Genomic DNA, 24,426 nt, shown 5'->3' with positions numbered 1-24,426 from the left:
CTACCTGTACTCAAAATACATTTGCTACTGATTAGGTTGCAGATCTGCTGCCTTGCACTTACATTTCTCACATCAACTGTAAGCATTTGCATGGATCTTCTAATCCTAGAGTATGTATCAAGGTACTGCCAAAAAGCAGAGAACCACATTTTTATGCAAGACTATAGACATTATAAACAGTCACTAGTATATAGCATGTGCTCCTTTCTGAAGTGAGTTCCTCTAGTCTCTTTGTATTATGAAACTTGACAACTGCAGGAATTAAGCAGTTAGAAGCAGAGGAGAGTAAGAACTTGTTTATTCAAAGCTTCATTTTTATATTTGAACACACAAAATTAAAGATACACAGCCAAAACCTACAGCAAAAACTTGGAAACAGGAAATCCTTAATATCAGCAGTAAAAGCAAGCCATTTCTAGCACTGAATAGAAAGTTGAGCTGTACTCAAGTTTAATAAAGCAGGTCAAATAATTTAGATATTAACAATTAGTGTATTTTTCTACTTCTGCTGTACACAAGACTGAAACTCTACCATTATTTACCTTCTACTTACATCATTTTCTTTACTATCTCTTTAACTTCCTAAAGCTTACCCCCCCAATATTATCCTTGTTAGAGTTCTACAGGGAACTCTTTGCATCCTGTCCCTGCTCCCAGAAGTATGGGAATCGAAACTGTTTAATCTCTGAAAAACTTAGATGTTACTGAGATGATCATGGAATTCAGACCCTAATTCATTCTGAGTAGACACAATCACATAGGAACAAGTGGCTGTCCTTAACACAAAGCTAGAATACTTGCCCTTGCCTGCCCAGTTATTTCCTATAGCAGCACTCATGTATCAGTGGAAAAAAGTAGTGAATCAGCTTATGGTAATTGTTCCATGACTTTGAACCAATATCAAAGAAACAAACATTAAAAGGAGCAATCATTCTCTCAGGGCTGGTGTCTACTGACATAGTTAAAAAAAGCAGTGGCATAAATGTAACATGATTAATCAGTTACCAAGAAACAAAGACAATTAGAGAAGTCTGAGTGAAGACATGAAGTTAGTGCTGTAAAACAAACCCAAGTGTTATTTCTGAACATGCAGGCCTTTGAAATTGATAGAACTCTCATAAATCTCACCATCCCAAAGCAGAAATAGCACTTCCCCTGTCTAGTATTTGACATGAGGAGTTTCATCTGAAGTTTGAGAGACTTTAAAGAACTCCTATACTGCTCAGGACTATTACATACGGCTAAAAAAATATTTCCTTCTCTTCACAAAGGCCAGTAATTGAACCATTCAAAAGTTATATGGAGACAACTCAATTACTATAGAAGTAACAGTAAAACAGTTTTGCAAGAGTTGAGACATTTATAATAGAATTACGGACGTTACAACCTTCATAGGACAGCTCTAGGAAAAATCACAGTAAACAAATTTCGTAATATGTATTAAAGCACCCTATTTTAAGTTAGAATTTGCCAGGAAGAATTACTGATCTGCAGCTCTGCTGTTTTAGTCTGGGATTCTTAGGTCAGCAACTCTGAGGATAATAGGAGGATAAAACTACACGAACAATAGAGATGCTGGAAAACCATCCTGATCATAAGCAATAATCTGTAAATAGCTAGTGATATTGTAAACCATCCTATGAGAATACAATTATTGGAGTACTACAGACACTACATGCAGCCATCGCATTTCTCAAATGTAAGGTTAACATAGAAAGCTGAAGGAACTACACAAGCTACTTTCAATCAAAGGAAACATCAAAACTGTTGAAGTGAAGAGTTACAGACATTTGTTTTAAATGAAAGGGTTTGATGTAGTTTTTAAGTTACCCACTACAAGTTCCAAGCTGAAAGCTTTTGGACTTCAATTTCGTCCAGTTTCCATTGGTACTCAGCACTAACAGCAGCAATGGCAGAGCTAAATGCTTACAGCCATCATCAGTTCTGTAAAGTACAGGACAACATAATGCTAAAATTATACCCTATAGTCGGTAAGAAACACTCTGTAGCAATCCTGTCTCACAGAAGTATTTTTCTTCTAAAATAGGTATATATCAACTAAGATCAAAAGACTAAGATCAAAGACCTACCACAGTGACAGTCTTTTACACTGACTGAGTATCAAGACAGAAGTTCTACATATCTAGTTTACTACTGATCAAGCAATTACTTCACAGGATGCTTAATCAAAATGCATATAGTCTTGTCAACATCTCATTTCTGCTGGCTACAAGCAACCTTGATTAATATAAGCCACCTGACAGTTAAGAAGGAAGGACTCTTCTTCCCATTTTCACATGCTTGAGAAAAAATAACATCCAGATTTGCTATAGCAATGTAGTACAACATTTCACATTTCCTTATCATATTTTGTTTTTAATGTTACACCACTCATTAACATTAACTGCCCACGTACAGCACAGACTAGAATGCAAGCTGTAAGTAGTATCAGTCCTTTAATTTTTGTTTGTCCAACATGGCTACAAGTAACAATTTGTCCACACTCCGTATGGGACTTCTGATCATAAAATGTTTACCACCTCTGTAATCCAGTCATCCTATGCCACAAGACAAGTAAATATATCTACAAGATATGTTTTCAACAATCTGTTAGTCATACAATTACCCTTAACAAGACTGTAAACAGGCTTTAGCCTGCAGGGGATCTATTCAAAGTTACTATTATTCCACACAAGATGTCCATCTTTCTGTAAACACAACAATTCTCAGTCAGTTTGCTTTTTATGGTGACACTTGTTATTCTGAATAGGTCCTATATGCACACATTACATATACCATTTTATACACATACATAGGCTACAGAAAGCCTGTGACAGATAGACTGGTATACTGGGTGCGGGTGGCAAAGTTGCACTAGCAGAGGACTACAGAAGTGTACTTTGTAAGAATAGGCTAGAAATTGCATGTAATGGATACAGCTTGTTCCAACAGATCCACAGTAGGACATTCACCCTGTTGCAGACACAGTGGGGGAAAAAAGCACAGTCATGCTCAGCAGCTGTAAGAAACTACCATATGAAAAGAAACAAAAGTTGGTGATCACAATACTCAGATCAGCAGCTACCCAGTTTTTATAGTGTTTGTTTTTTAAGAGCTGCAAAACAGAAAGCAGAATTGAAACAAAGAGACTAACAGAAACTCATGCTGCTGGAATTCTCTTAAGTGAGAAGGCTGGAGGACTAAAGAGCAGCTATATTCCACAGTCAACACCATATAACCTATTCAAGAAACCACTTTTCTTACAGAATAACAAAAGATGATTAAAATAAAGCATGTGGAAGTCTAACCTAGAAGCAGTCCAAGTATTAATGTTTTCTGTTCTGGTAAAAACTGAACAAGCTGACAAATAACAAAGCCCCTGTTAGCTCCAAACTAACTAGCTTAGCCAAACATTAGATCTTATATTTTAGTGATTAAGTGGCTTGCCTTCTTACAGTTTTACATTCTGCAATATTAAAAATATTGCACAGGGCTACACAAGACTATAACAGCTCTACATGCCTATATTTCCTACACTTGTATTTAAAGGCTGTAAACACAGGAATATTGCCTGTAAATTTAAATAGCTAAATTTTTATTTAGATGTAGTAAATCTGTATTCATGTAGCATTATAATAATATACATCTACTTTCTGTAGCATCATGATGGGGATATTATATTAATAATAAGCAGTTGATATCCAGCATGATAATTGATGAACTTCACCTATAATTTAAGGGCTGCTCCAAAAGTAAGATTTCCTATTCTATTACACTGGCCCACAGTGCCAGAGGCAGATGTTGGTGGTATAGAAGTAGAGATTAAACTTCCCCACCAACACTCCATTACATTTTGTTGCTGTGTGACAGATGGCAGCAGAGGGGCAGTCTGACAAAGTGTCTCACATGGATGCGCGTATGAAACAAAGGTGTGCGACTGAATTCCTCCATGTAGAACAATTGCAACTACTGATATTTGTTGACACCTACTGAATATTTAGGGAGATCAAACAGCAGATGTGAGCACAGTGAGGCAGTGGATGGTGTGTATCAGTAGTGGCAACAGTAGATCACCTCTGCTGGTAGGCTGGTACAGTTTTTTCTTAAACACAAGCATGGCAAATACGATCTTGTTCATCGCTGGCAAAAATTCATAGCTAACGGTGGCAGCTATCTTGAAAGATAGCATTTTGTAGTTGGAAATTGCTCTATCAAACAGTGCCATTGTGTTCTTTCCAGTAGTTGTAGTTCCCAAAAATAGTGCCATTGTGTTCTTTTCAATAGTTGTTTCCACAAAAATAAGAGGCATTAATTTCAGAGCTATCAAAAGAAGGAAGCTGAAAGCATACAACCTAACACAAAAAAGTGTAACAACTTTTTACCTTCAGAGGTCGGATAGCTTCACAGAACTTCAACCACCAACTTTTCTCAATGGTTTCCAGATGCCTCTCTCTCCTTCGAAGTGTCCTTAGTCTCTCCTCTAGTTGTTGAACAGCTCGTCTATCCCTTGATGATAGAGGTCGACCATCTCTGCACTAGTTATCAGAAAATTAGCGCAAAAGATCAGGGAACACTGAATCAATGGAACAAATAGACTTGATTCCCTGCTTAGTGAATTACATCAAGACACTTTTGACATAAAATTCACACAATGAAGTTTGGAACTATACAGAGGCACAATCTTGACCATAACTCAAATAATGGAAAATTAGTTCTTAGTAATGACTAAATGAAAATATAGAAATAATTAGAACAAAGACACTTCTGGATGTTCGGATTTTGAATTCGGATCAAAAAGCAAGCTAGCTAACAAAAGTTACCAGCGAACTTCTGTAATACAATAGTCTGCAACAAGCAATAGTTGACTTCCCAGGGGTTTATTCTCCTCATTATTCCACTAAAGAGAGGTGCCTTTGCCCCAGCCATTGTCCACAGCTTTCTAAGTTATACCATAGAAAGCTACTTTAAGATTTCATTACACAATACCCATACAGTATTTAAGGGATCTGCACTGCATAGAGGTAGCCAAGTGCTAATGTCAGAACCATTTCAACACTGCTAGGAAACCAGTTTTTCAATTCACATAACACATACAGGCTACCAGAATTAAAGTGCTAGAGAGGAAAAGATTAGGTTACAACAAACCATGACTCAGGATTGGGAAGACTAGTAATCAAACCATTATCTCTCAAACGGGTTGAAAAAGGTGAGGGATCTCGTACATACAGGAGAAATATTCCCTGTTCAGCTTGCACTCTGCTTTTTAGAACTTCAGTGTCTTACATAATTCACAACACCATAGTGAGCTGCAAAGCCATCAGCGGTTTACAAATGGCATTACATCCTGAAGACGTTTAGGATTCAGAACAGATTTCCATTCGTATACATTTCACAAATAAATGTTTTATAACAGCAAAGTACATTAACTGGGAAGCAAGAATATTTGGAGCTGTTACTTATTCATGAAGATGATTAATATTTTGATAAATCTAACCTAAACTCATGGCAGCTCTATATGGCAAGTATCCAGCATTGATAACTACACTGAGTAGGTGCTCTAACTGGTAGCAAGCTAAGCGGAGTTAATATTAACCTCTACAAAGTATGTCTTCCATATCTCTAAACAGGACTGGAGAAGTTGGAGTTTAGCTCCCCCACCATCATTAACAAGGTACAAACAATTGCAGCTGGTGGACTAAAAAACTACCATAAATCTCTAGACTACTAACCATACTTGTTTCAAAATAACTCCAAAATAGCAAGCTAATCACTTGTTGCTTGCTAGTTTTGTCTGGAACACAAATTTACTAATATGACTGTAAACTGGTAACCTAATCAAGAAAAAAAAGATACTTAAGTAACTGAGAACAGTGAAGTTGATACCTTTGACTTAATCCGTAATATCCGTTGCTCCACTTCCTCAATATCTTCAGTGTTTTCCAAACGTTCATAAGCTGCACTGGTAGTTCCCTTAATCAAGTTTAGAGGCAATGCTGACATACCATAAGCCTAAAGTAGAAAAGATAGACACTCATGTTTTCTGCTATACATTTTCACCTGTTAAGCCTACTGTATGTTGTAGCTGTAAGGCTAGTTTCTCTCCCTTCCATAATCACATTCTAAAGCAATCAATTCTGTTAATTTTTTAGTAGAGCATTATAAACATTATGCAGGTACCAGAATCCCTCAGAATATTATAAGACTTCCTATAAGCATAAACTACTGAAAACTTCTGAAGTTAACTCCTGGGTTTTGGTCAAAAAACACTATTTAATTCTACAGTCATTACACAATAATTATCTGCTACTGAACTCAGTTCAGTAGTAAGTAACAATATTCTATAGTTTCAAGGAAAGTTTCACCAAATATTAAAAACATCCTTATAGACTTGTAAGTCAAGTTTAATTTCATTCCCCTTAATCACAAAAGGCAACTAGCAACTTCAGTTCCTATATTAAAGCTTCTTAAGTACAGGAGCAATATACATACACACACTGGAAGACAACTTCTATCACAGGCTAGTAGCAGCAGGAAACAATTTCATGCTTTCTAAAGCATTTTGGTTTGAACACAACTACACAAGATTAAGATTTCAGATTCTGAAATGAATTTGACTTAGGCTAGACTCAGCTCCATTGGGAAATCTGGGCCATGCATACAGACAGCTGTAATCTTCTTAGAGAACAAACTACTTTGCCATCTAGATGAGCAGAAAAGTAGCCTCTCCCCAAGCTCTCTCTTAGCTGGGCTTCCACTTTCCAGTTTCTAAACCAGAGGCATTAAAAACTGACTTCATATGACTTGAGAAATGCCAGATACAGTGGAGTCATCACCCCTCTATTGCCAATGCAGCCCAGGACCAGCTATACCACCAGCTAATGTTCAGCTGGTTATTCACAAGGATTTGCAGGTCCTTTCAGCAGAACTACTCCTCTGTCAGTCAGATCTCACCATGAACAAATGCTGTTCTCGTTAGCCCAGTCCTCCCACCTGCCTATGTCTCTATATACTTAAGGGACAAGGCAAACCTCTTTTCAGTGGTCTGTGGAGACATAAGGGGAAACAGCCATAAACTGGAGCATAGGATTCTGCACCAATGTAGGAAGGAACTTCAGGCCAGTGAGTCTTACCTATGCCTGGGAAGATCATGGAACAGATCATCCTGGATGACATGCTTGATCACATGAGGAAAGGGCATGTGATCCATAACAGCAAGCATAGCTTCACCAGAGGAAAGTCATGCTTGACCAATCTGGTGGCCTTCTATGATGGAGCAACAGCATCGATGGACAAGGGAAAGGTGACCAATGCCATTTACCTGGACTTGAGCAAGGCCTTTGACATGGTCCCCTGCCACATCCTTATCTCCAAACTGGAGGGATGTGGATTTGATGGGTGGACCACTCGACAGATAAGAAACTGGTTGAAAGGCCACAGACAGAGGGTGGACATCAATGGCTCCATGTCCAGGTGGAGGCCAGTAACGAGCAATGTCCCCCAGGGGTCTGTCTTGGGACCAGTGCTCTTTAAGATCTTTATCAATGACGGAATCGAGTGCACCCTCAGCAAGTTTGCTGACAGCACAAAGCTGAGTGGTGCGGTTGACACGGTTGAAGGAAGGGATGCCATTCAGAGGGACCTCGAGAGGCTTGGAAGGTGGGTCTGGATGAACCTGACGAGGTTCAACACAGCAAAGTGCAGAGTTTTTCACTTGGGCCAGAGGCATCCCTACAGACTGGAAAGAGCAGTCCTTGAGAGCAGCCCTGTGGAGAAGGACCTGGGGGTCTTGATAGTTGAAGAACTTAATATGAGCCAGCACTGTGACCTTGCCACTCGGAAGGCAAATGGTATCCTGGGCTCCATCAAAAGAGGGGCGGCCAGCAGGGACAGGGAGGTGATTGTTCCCCTCTACTCTGCTCTTGTGAGGCTCCATCTGGAATACTGCATCCAAGTGTGGAGCTCCCAGTACAAGAAAGACAGGGAGCTGTTGGAGAGGGTCCAGAGGAGGGCCACGAAGATGATCAGGGGACTGGAGCACCTCCCCTATGAGGACAGGCTGAGGGAGCTGGGCTTGTTCAGCCTAGAGAAAAGAAGGCTGCAGGGTGACCTCATTGCAGCATTTCAATACCTAAGGGGAGCCTACAAACAGGAGGGGAATCAACTCTTTGAAAGGGTAGATAACTGCAGGACAAGGGGAAATGGTTTTAAGTTGAGGGAGGAGAGATTTAGGTTGGATGTCAGGGGGAAATTCCTTACAGAGAGAGTGGTGAGGTACTGGAACAGGCTGCCCAGAGAGATTGTGGATGCCCCATCCCTGGAAGTGTTCAAGGCCAGATTGGATGGGGCCCTGGGCAGCCTGGTCTAGCATTAGATGGGGAGGTTGGTGGCCCTGCATGTGGCAGGGGGGTTGGAGCTTTATGATCCTTGAGGTCCCTTCCAACCCTGGCCATTCTGTGATTCACAGTAAGGGTGATGGAATTTAGGAACAGGCTGCCCAGAGAAGTTGGAAGTTCTTTTCTGGAGATACACCTGCCTGGACACCTACCTGCACAGCCTGCTGCAGGGAGCCTGCTTTGCAGGAGGCTGAACTCAATGATCTCTGGAGGTCCCTTCTTCTAGCACACCTTCTCCCTGTTTGATGTACTCAAACTGACTGAGTATACTTAACCTCATAATCCAGATCATTCATGAAGACAGTGAGTAGCGTTGGATCCATACTAGCCCTAGCAAACTCCACTCAAGTCTGACCACTCAAGAATTTAGGTTAATATATAAGCATACCATCTTAATTCCTAACCAGAATGGAAGCTAAGTAAAGCCCTCTGTGGAATCCAAACCATTTCCAATTGTAGCCAAATACATTCAGTCTGCAGAAACACAATTAAAAGATTGTTATGACAGTAGGTCTACACAATTTTGCAAACTAAGTCTAGAAACAAGTTGATTCCACTAGAAAACCTCCATCCGCTCTTCAAAAAAGTACAACAGATCAAGACATTGGAATATAAATCAGAATTCTAAATTTAAGCCTACATTTCTAAAAAGCCAACAGCAAATTAAAGAAATGTAATTTGTTTTGTTCCCAATGTGAATTATATACCTGAACATCAAGCTTACTTTACTTATAGATATTGACAGATGATTACCAAATTCCCTGATCATTGGGGGAAGGTAGGACACACTGGTCCTTCAAGATATCAATATATAGAATGAAGACAGAAAGACAAGTCATCTTCTGTGGTATATCGAGTTTCAGCTGAATCTGCTAATTCTGCTTCAGGGATACATTTCTCTTCAGGCTGCAGAATAAGTCTGCCCTGAACAAAGTTTTAACACTCACAAGCTGATGTTAATTTACACTAAAATTGATAAAACACAGTTCTTGCATACTTGTACCACTGAAACAACAATTTCTAGGATTTTTTAGACAACCTGTGCCTAGAAACATTAGGTCAGATGAGAAGAATTGCCCTAAAGAGTGAAGCAGTAAAGATGAGTAAGCAGTCATCCAAACACAACCAGTAAATTACAGCATATGGTATTTCCACATTAGTTTTTCTAAAGTGAACTGAATCTGTTCTTAAACACTGTTCAAACTTGACATCTGTTAATACATGCTTTAAGGTTAGGTCTTCCATGTCCTTGGGTGCTACCAAAGCTGTTAAATAATGCCTGATTTCATTAAAATATCATTTTAAAGCAAGGGAAAAAAAAAAATCACAAGACCAAGTTTATGGCTAAGAATAATTTCAGAGAAGATTCTCTCCTATTGAGCCCCCACAAATGATTCATGTAAGAGAAAAACGCAAGAGAAAACTTCTTTTGATCTGCTTGAGAGCTAAATATAGTTTTAAACCCTAACAGCTTACTACCCAGAAAGTACAGAGAGGCACCAATGTTAAAGAGCCATTTCACTCTGATTTGATAGTCTGCCCACAGGTAAGACATACTGCATCTTCAAATAGATGAAGTTTAATATATTAAAGCTTCATAGAGCTGGGGACCACCTACTTTAGGAAGTCTAATAGAGAAGAGTAACTTATCCAAAAGCCTACTTAGCACACCTATCCTCTAACCACAAATCTAAACAGTGAAAAGTTTTGAAGATAATCTTGTCTGTTACTCATAGAAGTGATAGCAAGTTCAAGATCTGAATTCACAATGAAATCTGTATTCAAAATGGGCCAGAAACTTGCAAGTCACAAGGAAACAATTAGTTCAATATTGTTTATATTGTAATATCAGTAGGCACTGAAGAACAATAAGAATCATATCTTAGTCATTCCCTCAGTGCATTACAGAATGCAAATTTATTCTGTACTTCAGAGAGCACTAAGATACTACTTCAGGGATTACATTAGCATTACTTCAGTTTGTTTAGTCTTCAGTCCTTCTTCATTCCCTTCCTTCCTACCCTGTCAACAAGAGATCCAGCTACAATCCTCACATTGCACAATCAAAACTAAATATTTTCAAATTAAAAAAAATATTTTCAGCCATCTGTGGGGACAGGACACAGGGAAATGCCCATAAAATGGAAAAGAAGTTCTGCACCAATACGTGAAGGAACTTCTTCACAGTAAGGGTGATGGAGCACTGGAACAGGCTGCCCAAGGAGGATTCTCCTTCTCCGGAGATGAAGACCCGCCTGGACACCTACCTGTGCAGCCTGCTGTAGGGGACCTGGACTTGATCTCTGGAGGTGCCTTCCAGCCCCTACAATTTTGTTATTCTGCGAAATAAGCAGTTGCTGTTACTCCTTCTGCAGATTCAGCATCTTACAACACCGTAGAGCTGCCAAAATCTCACGGACTATAGCTACATAAGGCATTACTGTCTTACTAGTTAGTTATCAGATAAGTTAATAGTGACTCATAACTCAACTGCACTTTCTATTTTGTGGTTAAGTCAGAAAAATCCCATTTTACAAAAGCTGCAACAAGCAAGTACTTCAAGGATAAACATTTGATATTAAAGATACCCAGAGAGGTTTGCCATTGGGAATCATAACTGCCAGTCTAATATTTTAAAATTGCACAAGCTACCAAAATACTTCTGGAGCATATTATGAAGGTAGAAACACCTAGTAAGCAACCAGACCCGCCATATGCACATAAATTGGTCATAAGCATAGGAAAAAAACACTGAAATGAATGCAGCAGTTATTTTTAGAAAAGTCAAAGGACTGAAAGCTGGTTGTGAAAAATCAACTGAAAAAAGGCAGCTATCAAGCTGATTGTTTCACTGTCTACCTACTTCGTTCAACTGTCAAAATAAGGACCCTGACCTTAGTACACAAACTATAGCACTATACAGCACTATAACTGACAGTAGCTTACCAGCTTTACGTACATTAAAATATTAAGAATTAAGTATGTGATTATAAGCTACAAGAAAGTCCTTTCTGCTGTGCTGTACAAGTACATGTTCTATCTTACAGGTTCATATCACTGAGATGTTTTAAAAGGTGTGTATATACACATACACAGAATCTTGTGCAAAACAGAAATTAGTCTGACAAACATTTCTTGCAGAACACTGCCCTCTAGTGAATTTGCATGAAAAAGCTAAATTAAAATACTTGAGTCAACTACTGTATGAATGTTTAGTAGCCTTAAGAAAGCTAGGTAAGTGCTCACTGCAATTTTAAATGGACATAAAAGAATTCAAAGTTACTACTTCACATAGCTGCTTGTTTCAAGACATCAGCTGAAAGCATGACTACAGAATGCAAAACATGCAATTCTACAGCCTTAATACAAATAGATGCCTGTTAGAAGTACACCTTTAGTTTAGGATATACAGTGCTTTAAAGACAGAGGAGTTAAATTAAGCTAGATTTATGCAGTATGAATATACTACAAGAAACTCCACTTCAAAAATATTTTGGTATAAAAGTATTCTATATTATGTTATTAACATTTTATTTGAATTACATTAAGTAATTTAAGTACCAGGGAAGCTGCACTGAGGTTATGTTTTCCTGTATAGCAATTGCTAAGTACAGGCAACTGAACTACAATGCTACTTTGTATTAATACAACACAGCCTCATCAGCATTGCCTCTGTTGGAACAGGCAAGCTAGTACAAATAAGTAGAGTTAGATGTGATACACTGCTGTGTCACAACAATATTTTAAAGCTTGTATACAAGACATTAATACAGCACCTTCCCTTTAAACTGTTCCTTTCTTTTCTGCACACCTAGAACTGGACTTCCCTTCCCTAGAGTAATCTCTGGTTCTACACAAAACAGTAAAGTACTTTCTGTATCTAGCTATTTACCCTTACCATTCTAAAGATAAAAATCAGAACTAGAGACATTGGATTTCCAAGCCACTCTTAGGCAAGGCTAACAGTGATAGTAGTTCACACACAGAATCATTAAGGTTGGAAGAGAACTAAAGATCATCACATCCAACTATCAATCCACCGTGCCCACTAAGCCACGATTCTCAGTGCTACATCTCCATATTTCTTGAACACCTCCAAGGATGGTGACACCAATACCTCCTTTTGCAGCCTGTTCCAATGCTGCAATTTCTGAGAAGAAATCTCTCCTAAAATCCAACCTGAAGTTCAATTGGTGCAACTCAAGGCCATTACCTCTCAATGAAGTCTACCACTGTACAGAGAGATGGCACAGGCAAGTCATAGACCCAACAACATTGAAGTTATTAGATATGTTTAAACATCAGACTGCTATCCACCAATAGGTGTTTCCAGATGCCAGGTATCCTCAACGTACTAACTTTACACTCTACCCTTCTGTGCCAACTCATTCAGTCACATGAGAACAGATCATAACTTAAAAGAATTCCAAGACTTCTACAAGGAAACTCAAGGGAAAGGCACAGAAGCAGCTGTTTAGCTCCTCCCTAGGTTGTGAAGAGCAAGGAGAAAATCTGATAAATATATCTGAAGAGGCTATATCTCCTCTGCTCTGTGCTGTCGAGGCCTCACCTGGAGTACTGCATCTAAATATGGAGTCTCCAATGCAGGAGAGACATGGACCTGTTGGAGTGCATCCAGAAGAGGGCCACAAAAATGATCCTAGGGATGGAACACCTCTCCTACAAGGACAGGAGGAGAACAACAGGAAAAGAGGACAGGCTAGTTAGCAGGGTCTGTGATGACAGAACAAGGGAAATGGCTTCAAGCTTTAGGAGGGTAGATTTAGGTTGGATATAAGGAAAGTCTTCTACAGTGAGGATGGTGAGGCACTGGAACAGGTTGCCTAGAGATGCAGTTGATGCCCCATCCCTAGAGACTTTCATGGCAAGGCTGGATTAAGCCCTGGGCAACCTGATTTAGCTATTCATGTCCCTGTTCATTGCAGGGGAGCTAGACTAGATAATCTTAAAAAGGTCCCTTCCAACTCTAAGGATTTTATGTTCCCATGGACTGTTTTTGTGCGTAGCTTTGTGGTGTTTTTTTAATGCTCATTCTATTCTTGCAAAAATATTTGATGTTACCCAGTAAGCTTCAGTTCCCTCATGAAAGTTTCAGTATCCAATATTCAGTTTCTATAGCACATCAATTTCTTCAAAAACACTGTTAAAGATTTCAAGGCACAGAACTGACTGCCCCACTGAATGCAAGTGTCATCTATTTCTGCAACATTCATCATGACAGTATCTTTCTGCTTTAATATATTCACTTTCATTTTTCATATTAACAAAAATTCATTTCTACCACACAGTTTGAAAAGATGAACTTTAGAGAAGAATGAGCGACTCTAAGACAAGAAGGGTTCATATGATACATAACCCAAGGAGCTTAAAAACTTATGTTCAAAGACAACAGCCTCTGCACCACAACACGTGCAGTGAGCTTGTTCTTGCTGGATATATCACAACTGTCAAAAAAGTTAACTCAATCAGTTTAAATACTCAACATAGCTGCTATGCCCAGCTGTAACATTCTGCATTGCTTCATCAGGCAGAACATTATCAGTCAAGAAAAGATAAACTTAAAAATTAAGTGTAATCTCTCAAAAATCTGAATGTAAGAAAACTGCCATTGATTTAACAATTGAACTTCCACAGTTCTCCAAGAGCGCAGTAACAATCAGGTTGTTAAAACAAAAGAACAAATTGGTTTGCTATTTTACTTATGCATGATTGCTTCTCTGTGAACCAAATCAAATAACTACATTTCTTTTGCATTTAAGAAGTGGCATTGGAGTAATTAAGTAGCAATGACCATAAATGCCACTAATTCATAGGTTTCTCAATAACTGTTTGAAGTCTACATAACAGAAAATCAGTAGTAAACAACTCCTTTTTAAGGTTAGACAGATTAGACAGATTACAAAAGGCTTTAAGCTTTCTCCCCTTTAATAAATTCAATTGAAAGAAAAGTAGATCTTACTCTATACAAAAATCATTTGTGAAAAGGTCATTAAATTTGTCAGCAGACAAAAATAAGCTTTGTAATGTCTCCTCTTCCAGGATGGAAAAAAGATCACTTTACAATTCCACAAGAAATCAAATAATGCTTATTAAATGTTTTGGAAAAATTACAAAGCCAATTATAATCATCCTTCAAGGACATGCTAAATGAGATGCACAAGATCACTCAAAAATTAATCTGCCTATCATTGTGTGAGTAATATGTTATTCGCTTTGAATTCAAATAGCAATCTGAAGCTGACAACAATTATTGTATTAATACCTAAGGCAAAGTAAAACCATTTCAATGCAAAACATATTAATGAAAATAGATTTAAACTACATCATCTGTGAAACTATTTCAAACAAAGCACTGCAGTCCTAATTTATCATTTTCTTGTTATATTTCACACTACAGACATTGAAAGCTATCAGTATAAATCATCAAGGTCACGGATTTGTAGAGCATCCCTAAGAATCATTCACATTTCTTTCAGAACTCCTCCATACCAAGTGCTGCATTTCACATTAGAAGTTGTTACTATCCTCTGGCATAGAATAGCTTTGCACAATCCTGAGAAGCTCGTGACATCTAGAACACAGAACTATCTACTTCTCTGAAGACAATGAATACTGTTTATAAATAAAACACACAATGTAGTTTAAAAGCAGTAGATACAAAGTAGTGATTAAAAGATTTAGTATTCCTTACCATTTCATTTGTGTAAAAGAACAGCTCTGAAAGAATAGTTTTCCAACATAGTTTAGGTGAGGTTATAACAGCAAAACAAATACTGTTAAGTGAAACAAAAAGCCACTTACTGTCCCATCAAGTTTTTATTTACTAGGGCTTTCAGCCTTAACAAAGCAGCTGCCACACTTAGGAACATTTGTAAATCCTACAGGCCTATAGTGTAGACAGAATCTCAGAATTCCCAAAATTGGAAGGGAACTCTGGAGATTCTCTGCTCCAACCACCTGCTCAAGCAGATAAGCCTACAGCAGGTTGCCCAGGACAACTGCTAGGCAAATTATGAAGATCTCCAAGCTGAAAGACTACACAACTGTTTTGGGCAGCCTACACTAGTGCTCAGGCACCTGCACAGTACAGAAGCACTTCCTAACATTCAGAGAAAACCTTCTGTGGTGCCAGGACAAGAAGTAGTGCTGAAACACAGAAAAGAGCACTACAGAAAAAAGCTTCTGGCTCTACTATTTTTGCACCTTCACTTCAGGTATTTATAGACATGGATGAGATTATCCTTTGAGCCTTCCCTTCTCCAAACTGAGGAGTCTCAACTCTCTCAGCCTGTCCTCGTAACTGAGATGCCCCAGTCATTTCATCATCTTGGTAGTCCTTTCTTGGATTCTCCCCAGAATATCCCTCTCTCCCTGAGGTGGCTAGTACTGGACTCAGTACTTGAGGTACAACCTAACCAGAGCTAATCCTGGAAGGATCCTTCACCTCAATCTACTTGCAATATTCGGCCTAATACAGCCAAGAATACCATTAGCCTTCTTCACAACAAATGCCCATTGCTCCCTCAAGTTCAAGTTGGTGTCTACCAGGACCTCCACATCCTTTTCTGCCAAGCTGATTTGCAGCTGCGTGGTCTCCAGTAGGCTCTGGTATCTGGGGGTTATTCCTCCCAAAGTGCAGGACTTGGCAATTCCTGCTGCTAAATTACCTAAGGATCTTTAATCAGATCATTTTATAATATTCCATTTAGAAGCTGGGTGAAGTCCACAGTTGTGTGAATGTTCAATCTCTCATACTGTGAAAAAACCTCTTCCACACATTCATCAGTAAGTTTACTGGATTGATTTTGATATTCAAAGACACAGAAAATGAAAGCCACAAAACTATATTATCCAACTTCTCACCACAGTCAGCATCACAAGTCTGCAACCATCAGCAATCTTAGTCCAGCACGATGCTTCAATTTGTGTCCCCTATAACCCCAAAGAACATCATCCCAGATGTGACAAGTCTGTTCTTTACTGCATGAATAGCTCACCATAGACTTACAAATAACACATTAAATCAATAGTTACTTGGGAGGCCCAGAACACCAGATCAATGCTGACAGTAGTACTAAAATAGATTTCAAGTGGATTAGTCATCACAGTAAGTTAGTTACATAATTTAAACTGTAGTCATTTACAATTTTCTCAAGGAAGTAGTATTTTCTCTAGAATGTTTCCAGAAAGCAAGCTTAGGAGCATACATAGGCACAGGTGAGCTTTGGATCTCAGTATCTACACAAACTCAATGGTGCCAATACAAAATACTCTTAACTTTTGAGTACTGCGTACTACTACAGCACAGAAGTGCTTCTTTAGAACAGCTATAACCCAGTCCTAGGGTAGAGTACTACTGTTCATGTTTGATTAGTTGTAGAACAGATAAATTGTATATTAAACACCTTAAGTAGCATTCACTTAATCTGCCTGTTTCACAGTACCCTAAGACATAACATTTCAAGATTAAATCAAAGTCAGCTGCAGTAAGTGAAAGCACAGCATTACTGCTCACTTTAAGTGTTTTGCATTAAAATAGTAGATCTCTAATGTAAAACCACCCTTAGTTTAAGAATTTGTTATGATACAGATTAGATATGAAGACATTTACTAGCCTATCACTTAACACACTTCAGCCTTTATTAGATATTTATGTAGAATAGAATTTTTCTCTACAATAATAGGAATGAGTATACAGAAGACTGGATACATCAGCATCTCTACTTTGTTTTCTTTACAAACACACACCCTTTTAAACAGCACAAAATAGAGAACTAGCAGTGGAAAAGCCTGAGGATTTTCAGAAGTCAGGGAACAATAACTTCTACCTGTACTTGCAGAACCTCAACTCTTAATGAGGATGAACAAAACATTTAAGATCACTTCTGTTCAGAAATACATGGTAGGAGAGTTCCCTTATGTTCTCACTCTCCTTTTCTCATCATCTGCTAAACATCTGTGCCAAGTTACATAAGCATCTTTGTTCTTCTGCTCCCTTTACAGAAGGGGATATTCCTTTTGGACTTCAGAATCTACCACCAATTACAAAGGAGTAGTTTGACTAACCACGAAGGCCTGCCATCTCCAGGAACTGTAAATAGCCTGCATAAAAACAGGTATTCAACTAGTTTTGTTAGATGTCTAAAAATCACAGGCAGGCAGAGATGCTGCATCATAGACTTGACTGAGTCCTGATTTTTTTTTAATCTAGAGGTTACTTATTTAACACAACAGAAAACCCTAACCTAAAAAACATACCATATAAAACACTGACCTGGGAAGTCAGCAAGAACAAGTTATTCTTTTCAAAATTATGCTTTTCCTTTCAATCGCAGGGTCTGGAGTAATCCAAAGTGGTACAGGGTAAGATTATATTCTCTTAGTCTCTCTCTGAGGCTCAGGAAATTATAACAGCACACAAATTTTTCACTAAATTGAATTTCACATTAAGTCCTTCCACTGGGAAAAACACAGCCCACAATACAAATCTAATTCTAGACACATCACACCCACATGTCACTGAGACCATTGCTCCAGTTGTCCAAAGAATGGCTTTAGTACAGTATTGTCACTGTTACCATAACTACCTGTGAGCAGAGTGCTATGAAGAAACACCAGAGCACAGAAAACATCTCCTACTCCAACTCTGACAATGTGGACTTTATTAGGTACTTTCACATAAAGTGATGCATTTACACTTCAGCTCACTCACGTATCAGAATTAATTCAATGTCTCTGCATACAATTCTATGATTGCCTTCAAGAAGTGCTAAACAGCACTCTTGAAGAAGTAGACACTGTAAGTTCATCTCTAAGCCTTCTTTAAAACAGTTCCTTCATTTCTCCCATGTCATAATCCTTACTGTAGTAAACAGTGATGGTTTTAGGAGTCTAATACAGCAGTTACAAGCAACATAAATTATTCTGTGCTCCAAACATTTGCATACATAGCTCATTAAGGTAAACTAATCTATAAAACTCAATAATCAGGCTATTAAAGACAACTATATTTATCATGTTTGATGTTTAACCTCATGTATTACTTGGTATTTCTACAAGTCCTAAATAAAGTAAAATTAGGCAACAGCCTTAAGGACAAGTTTTTGTCTTTATTTGAAAACCTACACAGATGGCATAGCACACTGGAGTTACTGAACATTAAGCAGAATTCACATTTCCAGGTTCAATTACCCTTGAGGAAAGAACAACATGAAATACAGCTAAACAGAGCCTAAAAACTGGATTCAGAAATAAACCCACATCAGTAACATAGTAAGAAAGAAATTAAGTAGAAATACTAGCAATAAACTCAAAAGCTTTCAAGTATTACTTACCAAAACATACGCATCAGTCAATAAACTTCTTTAAAACTAAAAAGCCTTGCACTTTAAATGCTTACTGATGTCATCAATATTTAATAAACTCATACTTTGGTATACAAAAGCAGCAGAACACTGAGGACATTCTCCCAAGTAACAAGTTCATTCTTAAGTTCAGTTTCCTGAAGGTCAAGAAGTCTACATGTTGAGTTGCATTAGCATAGAGCACAAGAGATTACCCTTTCTTTCCATAATTAGGGAAATAAACTAGAAATCTGACTTATTACAGGATAAGCAAGGATCCAGGTCTTTTTTTGACCACCACATTATCTAGATGTTAGCAAGTTAGTCTGAACTATTTAGTGGTCTATATCAGTCACAAAAAGGCTTAATTAGGTGAATGATTCAGTTCAAAGCAAGCACTTAATAGAGCTAAGAACAACTCAGCTCACCTTAGATACTACTGTTAGTTGGTCAACCAAATTGCTCTCCTACCTACTGCATAGAGCCTGATCATAACTGAGCTCTCGGTGTTCTGACAGTCACTTACATAGTTATACTGAATGGACTCCCATGCTCCTGCTGTAACTTACATCAGCTGAACATCATGAATATAGATAAAACAAAACATAGCTAATGATTTTTCTGTACTAAATTTAGACTTACTTAGGAGTCAAAAGATAGTATTTAGTAAGCACTTCACCCTGTTATCCTGTTACTTAATCATAAATAGCACTCCTTTATCCTTAGTCTGCAATAGTTTTGTTCACTCACCTGACAAGCTGCCACAGAACATCTTGTTGACTAGCAGCACTTCAAGATAATTGAATAATTTTATTCTGAGCTATTGTTACTGAGCCACTTAGAATTCACTAGGAAAACTATGTGGTTCTATTATGTTACTATCAAGCTGCAATGAAAGAACCGTTTTAGCAAGAGCATACTTAAAAGATTAACATCTATCAAGAAAACAATGAATTCATACCAGCTTTAAAGTCTCACCTGCAGTTAATGTTACGCTTTGAAAATTGTTTTATCTTGATTACAATTAATACTGTAATATTAAAAACCAGCTGATATTCAGTGACTTAAGAAAAGCAAGTTTCAAATTTTTCATTGCACATCAAGTTATTCTATAAAACTTCTGTTTGTGAAACTCCATAGGAGTAAAAACATTGATGTAGAATAGTCGTAGTAAAGTTAAATTCAGAATTACACAGAGTAACCAAACCAAATCTAGCATATTTTGCAGTGAATAAGAATGAACATATAGTTCTCCACTGCTGAATGAAAGAAGTTAGAGAACTTAGAACAGCAGAAACCAGCAAGTTTGTACCACAAGCCATATGGAAGAACGATCTCCCCAAAAGAAATGAATTGAAGCCAAGTCTGAACTACACTCAAGTAGTGAAACCAGTCCTTAAGCTGCAATAAAAAGTTACTCTAACTCCAAGAAATTAGAAGTATTATTTCAAAGAGTGACAAAAACAGCTAGAAGATACTGCTCAAGCTATTTGGCACAACAATGGATTTCCAAAGGAGTGTGGTCCATGACAGTGGCAAGCATTAATAAAGACTTGATATGTTTCCATGATAACTTACTGTGTAAGTGATAGCTGCCAACATTCCAATCACAGTCAAGGAACTAATGGAAAATGAAAGAGCAGTCAAGCCATCTGCAAAAAAAACAAACCTGCTGTAATTTCCTACAATAGAGGTAGGAGAACTTTTCCTGTGATTTTTCAACATTTCAGTTCATAACAAGAAAAGCAAAACAAGAAAACAATTGTAACTTTCAGATATTAACTCAGACAGGAATTTCACCTAGCATAGCTCTTTCTCCACTACTGCAAGAAGCAGGACAGCAATTCCTCTTTCACTAGAAGCTTGAAGATAACACATTTAGTCAGACGCGTATATAGCCACTGATGAACTTGCTCCCACCATCTGAACACCTCCATCCAAGACTTATTTCTAGCATTCAGAGTATTGTGACAGCTTTCCACAATGTAACCATGCATCCTGGATGGTTCATCTCAAATTTGTTATCCCCCCTTTCTCATAAGAAAGCGCTATTAAAAAAAAATAAAAAATCAGCCAAGCACAGCTCCCCCAAGTAACCAAACAAGTCAGACTGCTGGCCTCAACTTGGCTCAGACCACATACATACAGATACAAACTGGAAGAGTCAGAGAACTAAAGAGCTGCAAACAAACTCTTTGAATACTGACAGTGTGTATAATCATACTTGATAAGAAAGTTTTTTTCTGCCATGAACTGAAAGAGCTTCCATCCTTTGGAATTTCAAAAAAAAAAAACCAAACAACTAGCTAACAAAGCCTCTGAGCAGCAGAAGATTGAAGTAGATGTGTTCTGAGACCTCAGGTCCCTTTAGTCTCAACTATTGCTTAATCCAAGAACATTAGTCACAGGAAAATGCTAGTAGAGCCAGAAACCAAATCCAGACTTGCACATCTCAATCCAGTATCTTTGTGTGCATACCAGAAATAAACATTAACTATGCTATACTTTCAGAGCAAAAACAGTTACAGAATTGAAAATTTAATTGACAGTCATGTCAAGGTCGCATAGAGAAATTAGTTTGTATCTGAGCTCAACTACTTCCTAAAAACTGTTTATGCTAGTAGCAACATTATTTCATTCTGTACTGTCAGAATACTTCTCTTACTTCAGAAAGAGAAATAAAGTGACAGCAAAATTTATAACAAGACAATGGATTTGTCCTCCCTACCCTTTGTGTTTATGTGAACAGCTTATAGGAGAGCTCATAATGAACAATCCTGTAAGGAACACTAAGTACGAATCCTCAGACCTGTCCAACAGCTACACTTCCATAAGCAGTAACAGACAACTATGTCAGGTCAGGTATACATTAGATACACAAGTTGGAGTACATGCAGCACACTGGAATCAGCTCCAGCAAACTGAAGTGTCTCCTAAAGCAAAAGTTATTTTGTCATTTTATTCCTGCTATGGAATCAGCAGCTCAAAAGTATAAGGAAACATTCCAAAGCTTGTAAAGAAATCAATGTGTGTGTGAAGTATATTACTGAGGTAGCAATAGAGCAACTGACAGTTTTGTACTCTCAATTACTGCTGTCTCAAGACTTAACTGGGTCCATAGACAAGTACTTGAAATCAAAAATAAGATAACTCCTATGCATCTTCTGCATATGAAATATCCAAAATAGAAGGGAGTACACAAAACATACAGAAACAGGACTTAGATTCCTTATCAATAACGGGAGAACAAATTCAATCTTGTAAAGCAGAAAGTAGGTACAGTTTTGTAGGTGGAAAGCTCATATTCAGTACTCTCTACCAACTCATTGTTTCTCATTTCTACTACATTAAAGAAATGTAAATGGTGTATTGCTTTCTCAACGAAAGCTCTTAACTGCTCTTAAGATAAAGTTGATTGAATTAGACATTGCACTGAATAAATAAAAAGCTTTCTTGCAGAATCAGTAACAAATATTTATCGGTTCTAGATGAAAAAGCACAAGCTTCACTCTAAGCATGATTTTAGATAAGTATTTCCATAAGAATACAGCAAGGTGACAATACCTTAATCTGTAATTATTAAAATCCTTTTATTTCAAAATACGCTTTATCAAGAGGACAGATTCTGTTCATGACAACTTTAAGATACTTCACTAAGAAACAGAGGCTCTGAATATACCTATTTCAGGGAGAAGCAGTTTTCTAAAGACAGATCCACTTTTTATGGAAAATACTTAAGTTTTACTTTCACACCTGCATACATCAATACTCCATCTTACTTACATTGGTCTTAGCATTTCCTTTCCACCTCAGTTTTAAAACAGTGAAATTTTGCTTTGGAGGAGATAGCTACAGATAAGACCACTCATCATCAGTCACGGACGTGCTGTAAGTAGCCTCATATTCACAGGTATAGGTCATCATAGTGGACTTCAAGCACCTTAACACCTGCTAGAGAAACAACAGCAGGAGGCTTCTGGAAAGCATCAGTGACAGCCTCCTTACTTACATGAGAGAGGAAGAAGGGTGCTCTGTTAAGTCTCATACTGAGGTAAAAAATAGGATTGACTGGTGATGCAAAGACTGAAGGCAGCCTTGGCTGCAGTAACCATGAGACAGTAAAGCTGAAGATCCAGAGGAAAGTGAGGCAAAGAGCAAGATCATAATTCTATACTTTAAGGGAGCAAACTTTAGCTACTCATGGATCTGTTCGGAAAAATACAGTGGGACAAGGCCCTAGAGGGAAGAAGGGCCCAAAAAGCTGGTTGATATTCAAAGATTATCTCCTTTGAGTTCAAGAACACAGTCCACCTGAAGAAGCAGCAAGTCAGGCAGGCGTGCCAGGAGGCCTGCATGGATGAACATGGAACCCCCAGCCAAACTCAAACATGAAGAGGAGACAGACAAGGAACTGATGATCCTTGGAATTGTGCAATTCCCACTCATAACATCATCAACACTGAACCAAGGAAGGTTCAGACTAGATATAAATTTTTTATCATTGAAGTGCTTGAACATTGGAATAGTCTTCCTAGTGAGATGACTGATGTCCCATGGCTGTGTTCAAGAGGCATCTGAATAATCTTAATATACTTTATCATTTGGTTAGCCCTGAAGAGGCAAGGCAGTTGGGCTTAATGATCTTCACAGGTCTCATCCAACTGAACTATTCCAATTCTAATGTAATTTTTAGAGAAGGTTAACACTAGAAGAATGAAGAGGAAAAAACTCATGAGATCCATAAGACTCCTTTGTCTGTGAGATATTCTCACTCTGTGACCAGCAATATCTCAATTAACCCAACTGAAGATTGCTATACCACAAGATACACATTAACTGAACTGAAGCTCATTGATTGCAAAGTACCCAAGTAACATTTATAGCTGTGATGAGTGAGAACTCTATGGAAAGAAAGTACTATTTCCCAACCCCACCAAGTCCCTCCACAATGAAATATCATAGGAGACAGTATTAAAATGCTTAAAAAGAAAGGACAATAATGAAAGCTGACACTACTAATCCCCCATTACATACATTATATACTTAAACTGTTCTGACTTTTTGTCTGAATTAGAATATTTTTACTATGAAGAATAACTGTAGGGGAACAGATAAACACAAATTAGAAAATAGTCCCATCAGAAAAGTTACTTTTTGTTCAGTTAATTTGTAAGCATTCCAGAATAACCCGGTAACAAGTAAAGCAAAATTCAGAACAAATTATCTCAGACTTACGGCTGCTTCCAAATTCTTCAAAAAGCAGCTTCACTTTCTCCCATTCTGTGGAATTCTTCTTGTTGGGAATATCCAAAGGAACAAAAGCACTAGAACAAGAGAGAGTCTTATTTATCCTAGCAAGGCAAATATTAAAATTTACTTCCAGTTTCAGAAAATGGAAATACATTTATCCCTGCAGAAAAATTGTTTTAACATTAAATTTAACAAATTCTAAAGGCAATATTCATTTCATTCACATTCCATACATACAGTTCATTTAGATCAGAGATCATGTGCAGTCAGGTATGAGATCAATGAACAAATCATTTTCCATTTACCATTCCTAAGAGAGGAAAGGGAATCCTACACTCAAGCATCATTAAAAGTACATAAATCTGATTTACTCACCTCATTTGGCTATTTGTATTTTTTAAAAATAAGCATCACTGAAA

The 24,426-nt window shown here is 37.9% G+C and overlaps 1 protein-coding gene across 2 annotated transcripts in view; it reads right to left on the bottom strand.

The window, feature by feature from the left end:
- LMBRD1 (LMBR1 domain containing 1) overlaps positions 1 to 24,426 on the bottom strand; it is a 66,144-nt gene that overhangs the window by 20,729 nt on the left and 20,989 nt on the right. The window contains exons 6-9 of one of the 2 annotated variants that reach the window (XM_031611364.2): positions 23,993 to 24,108; positions 20,336 to 20,409; positions 5,884 to 6,009; positions 4,383 to 4,535 (exon numbers count right to left, since the gene is read on the bottom strand). In XM_031611364.2, coding sequence (XP_031467224.1) covers positions 4,383 to 4,535; positions 5,884 to 6,009; positions 20,336 to 20,409; positions 23,993 to 24,108 — 469 coding nt within the window. The remainder of the gene's footprint in view (positions 1 to 4,382; positions 4,536 to 5,883; positions 6,010 to 20,335; positions 20,410 to 23,992; positions 24,109 to 24,426) is intronic. The other variant, XM_031611365.2, reaches the window with a different exon arrangement.

This window comes from Phasianus colchicus, chromosome 2 (assembly GCF_987193195.1).
Source record: "Phasianus colchicus chromosome 2, bPhaCol1.hap1.1, whole genome shotgun sequence".
NCBI lineage: Eukaryota > Metazoa > Chordata > Aves > Galliformes > Phasianidae > Phasianus > Phasianus colchicus.
This window is presented reverse-complemented; position numbering and strand designations above follow the sequence as displayed.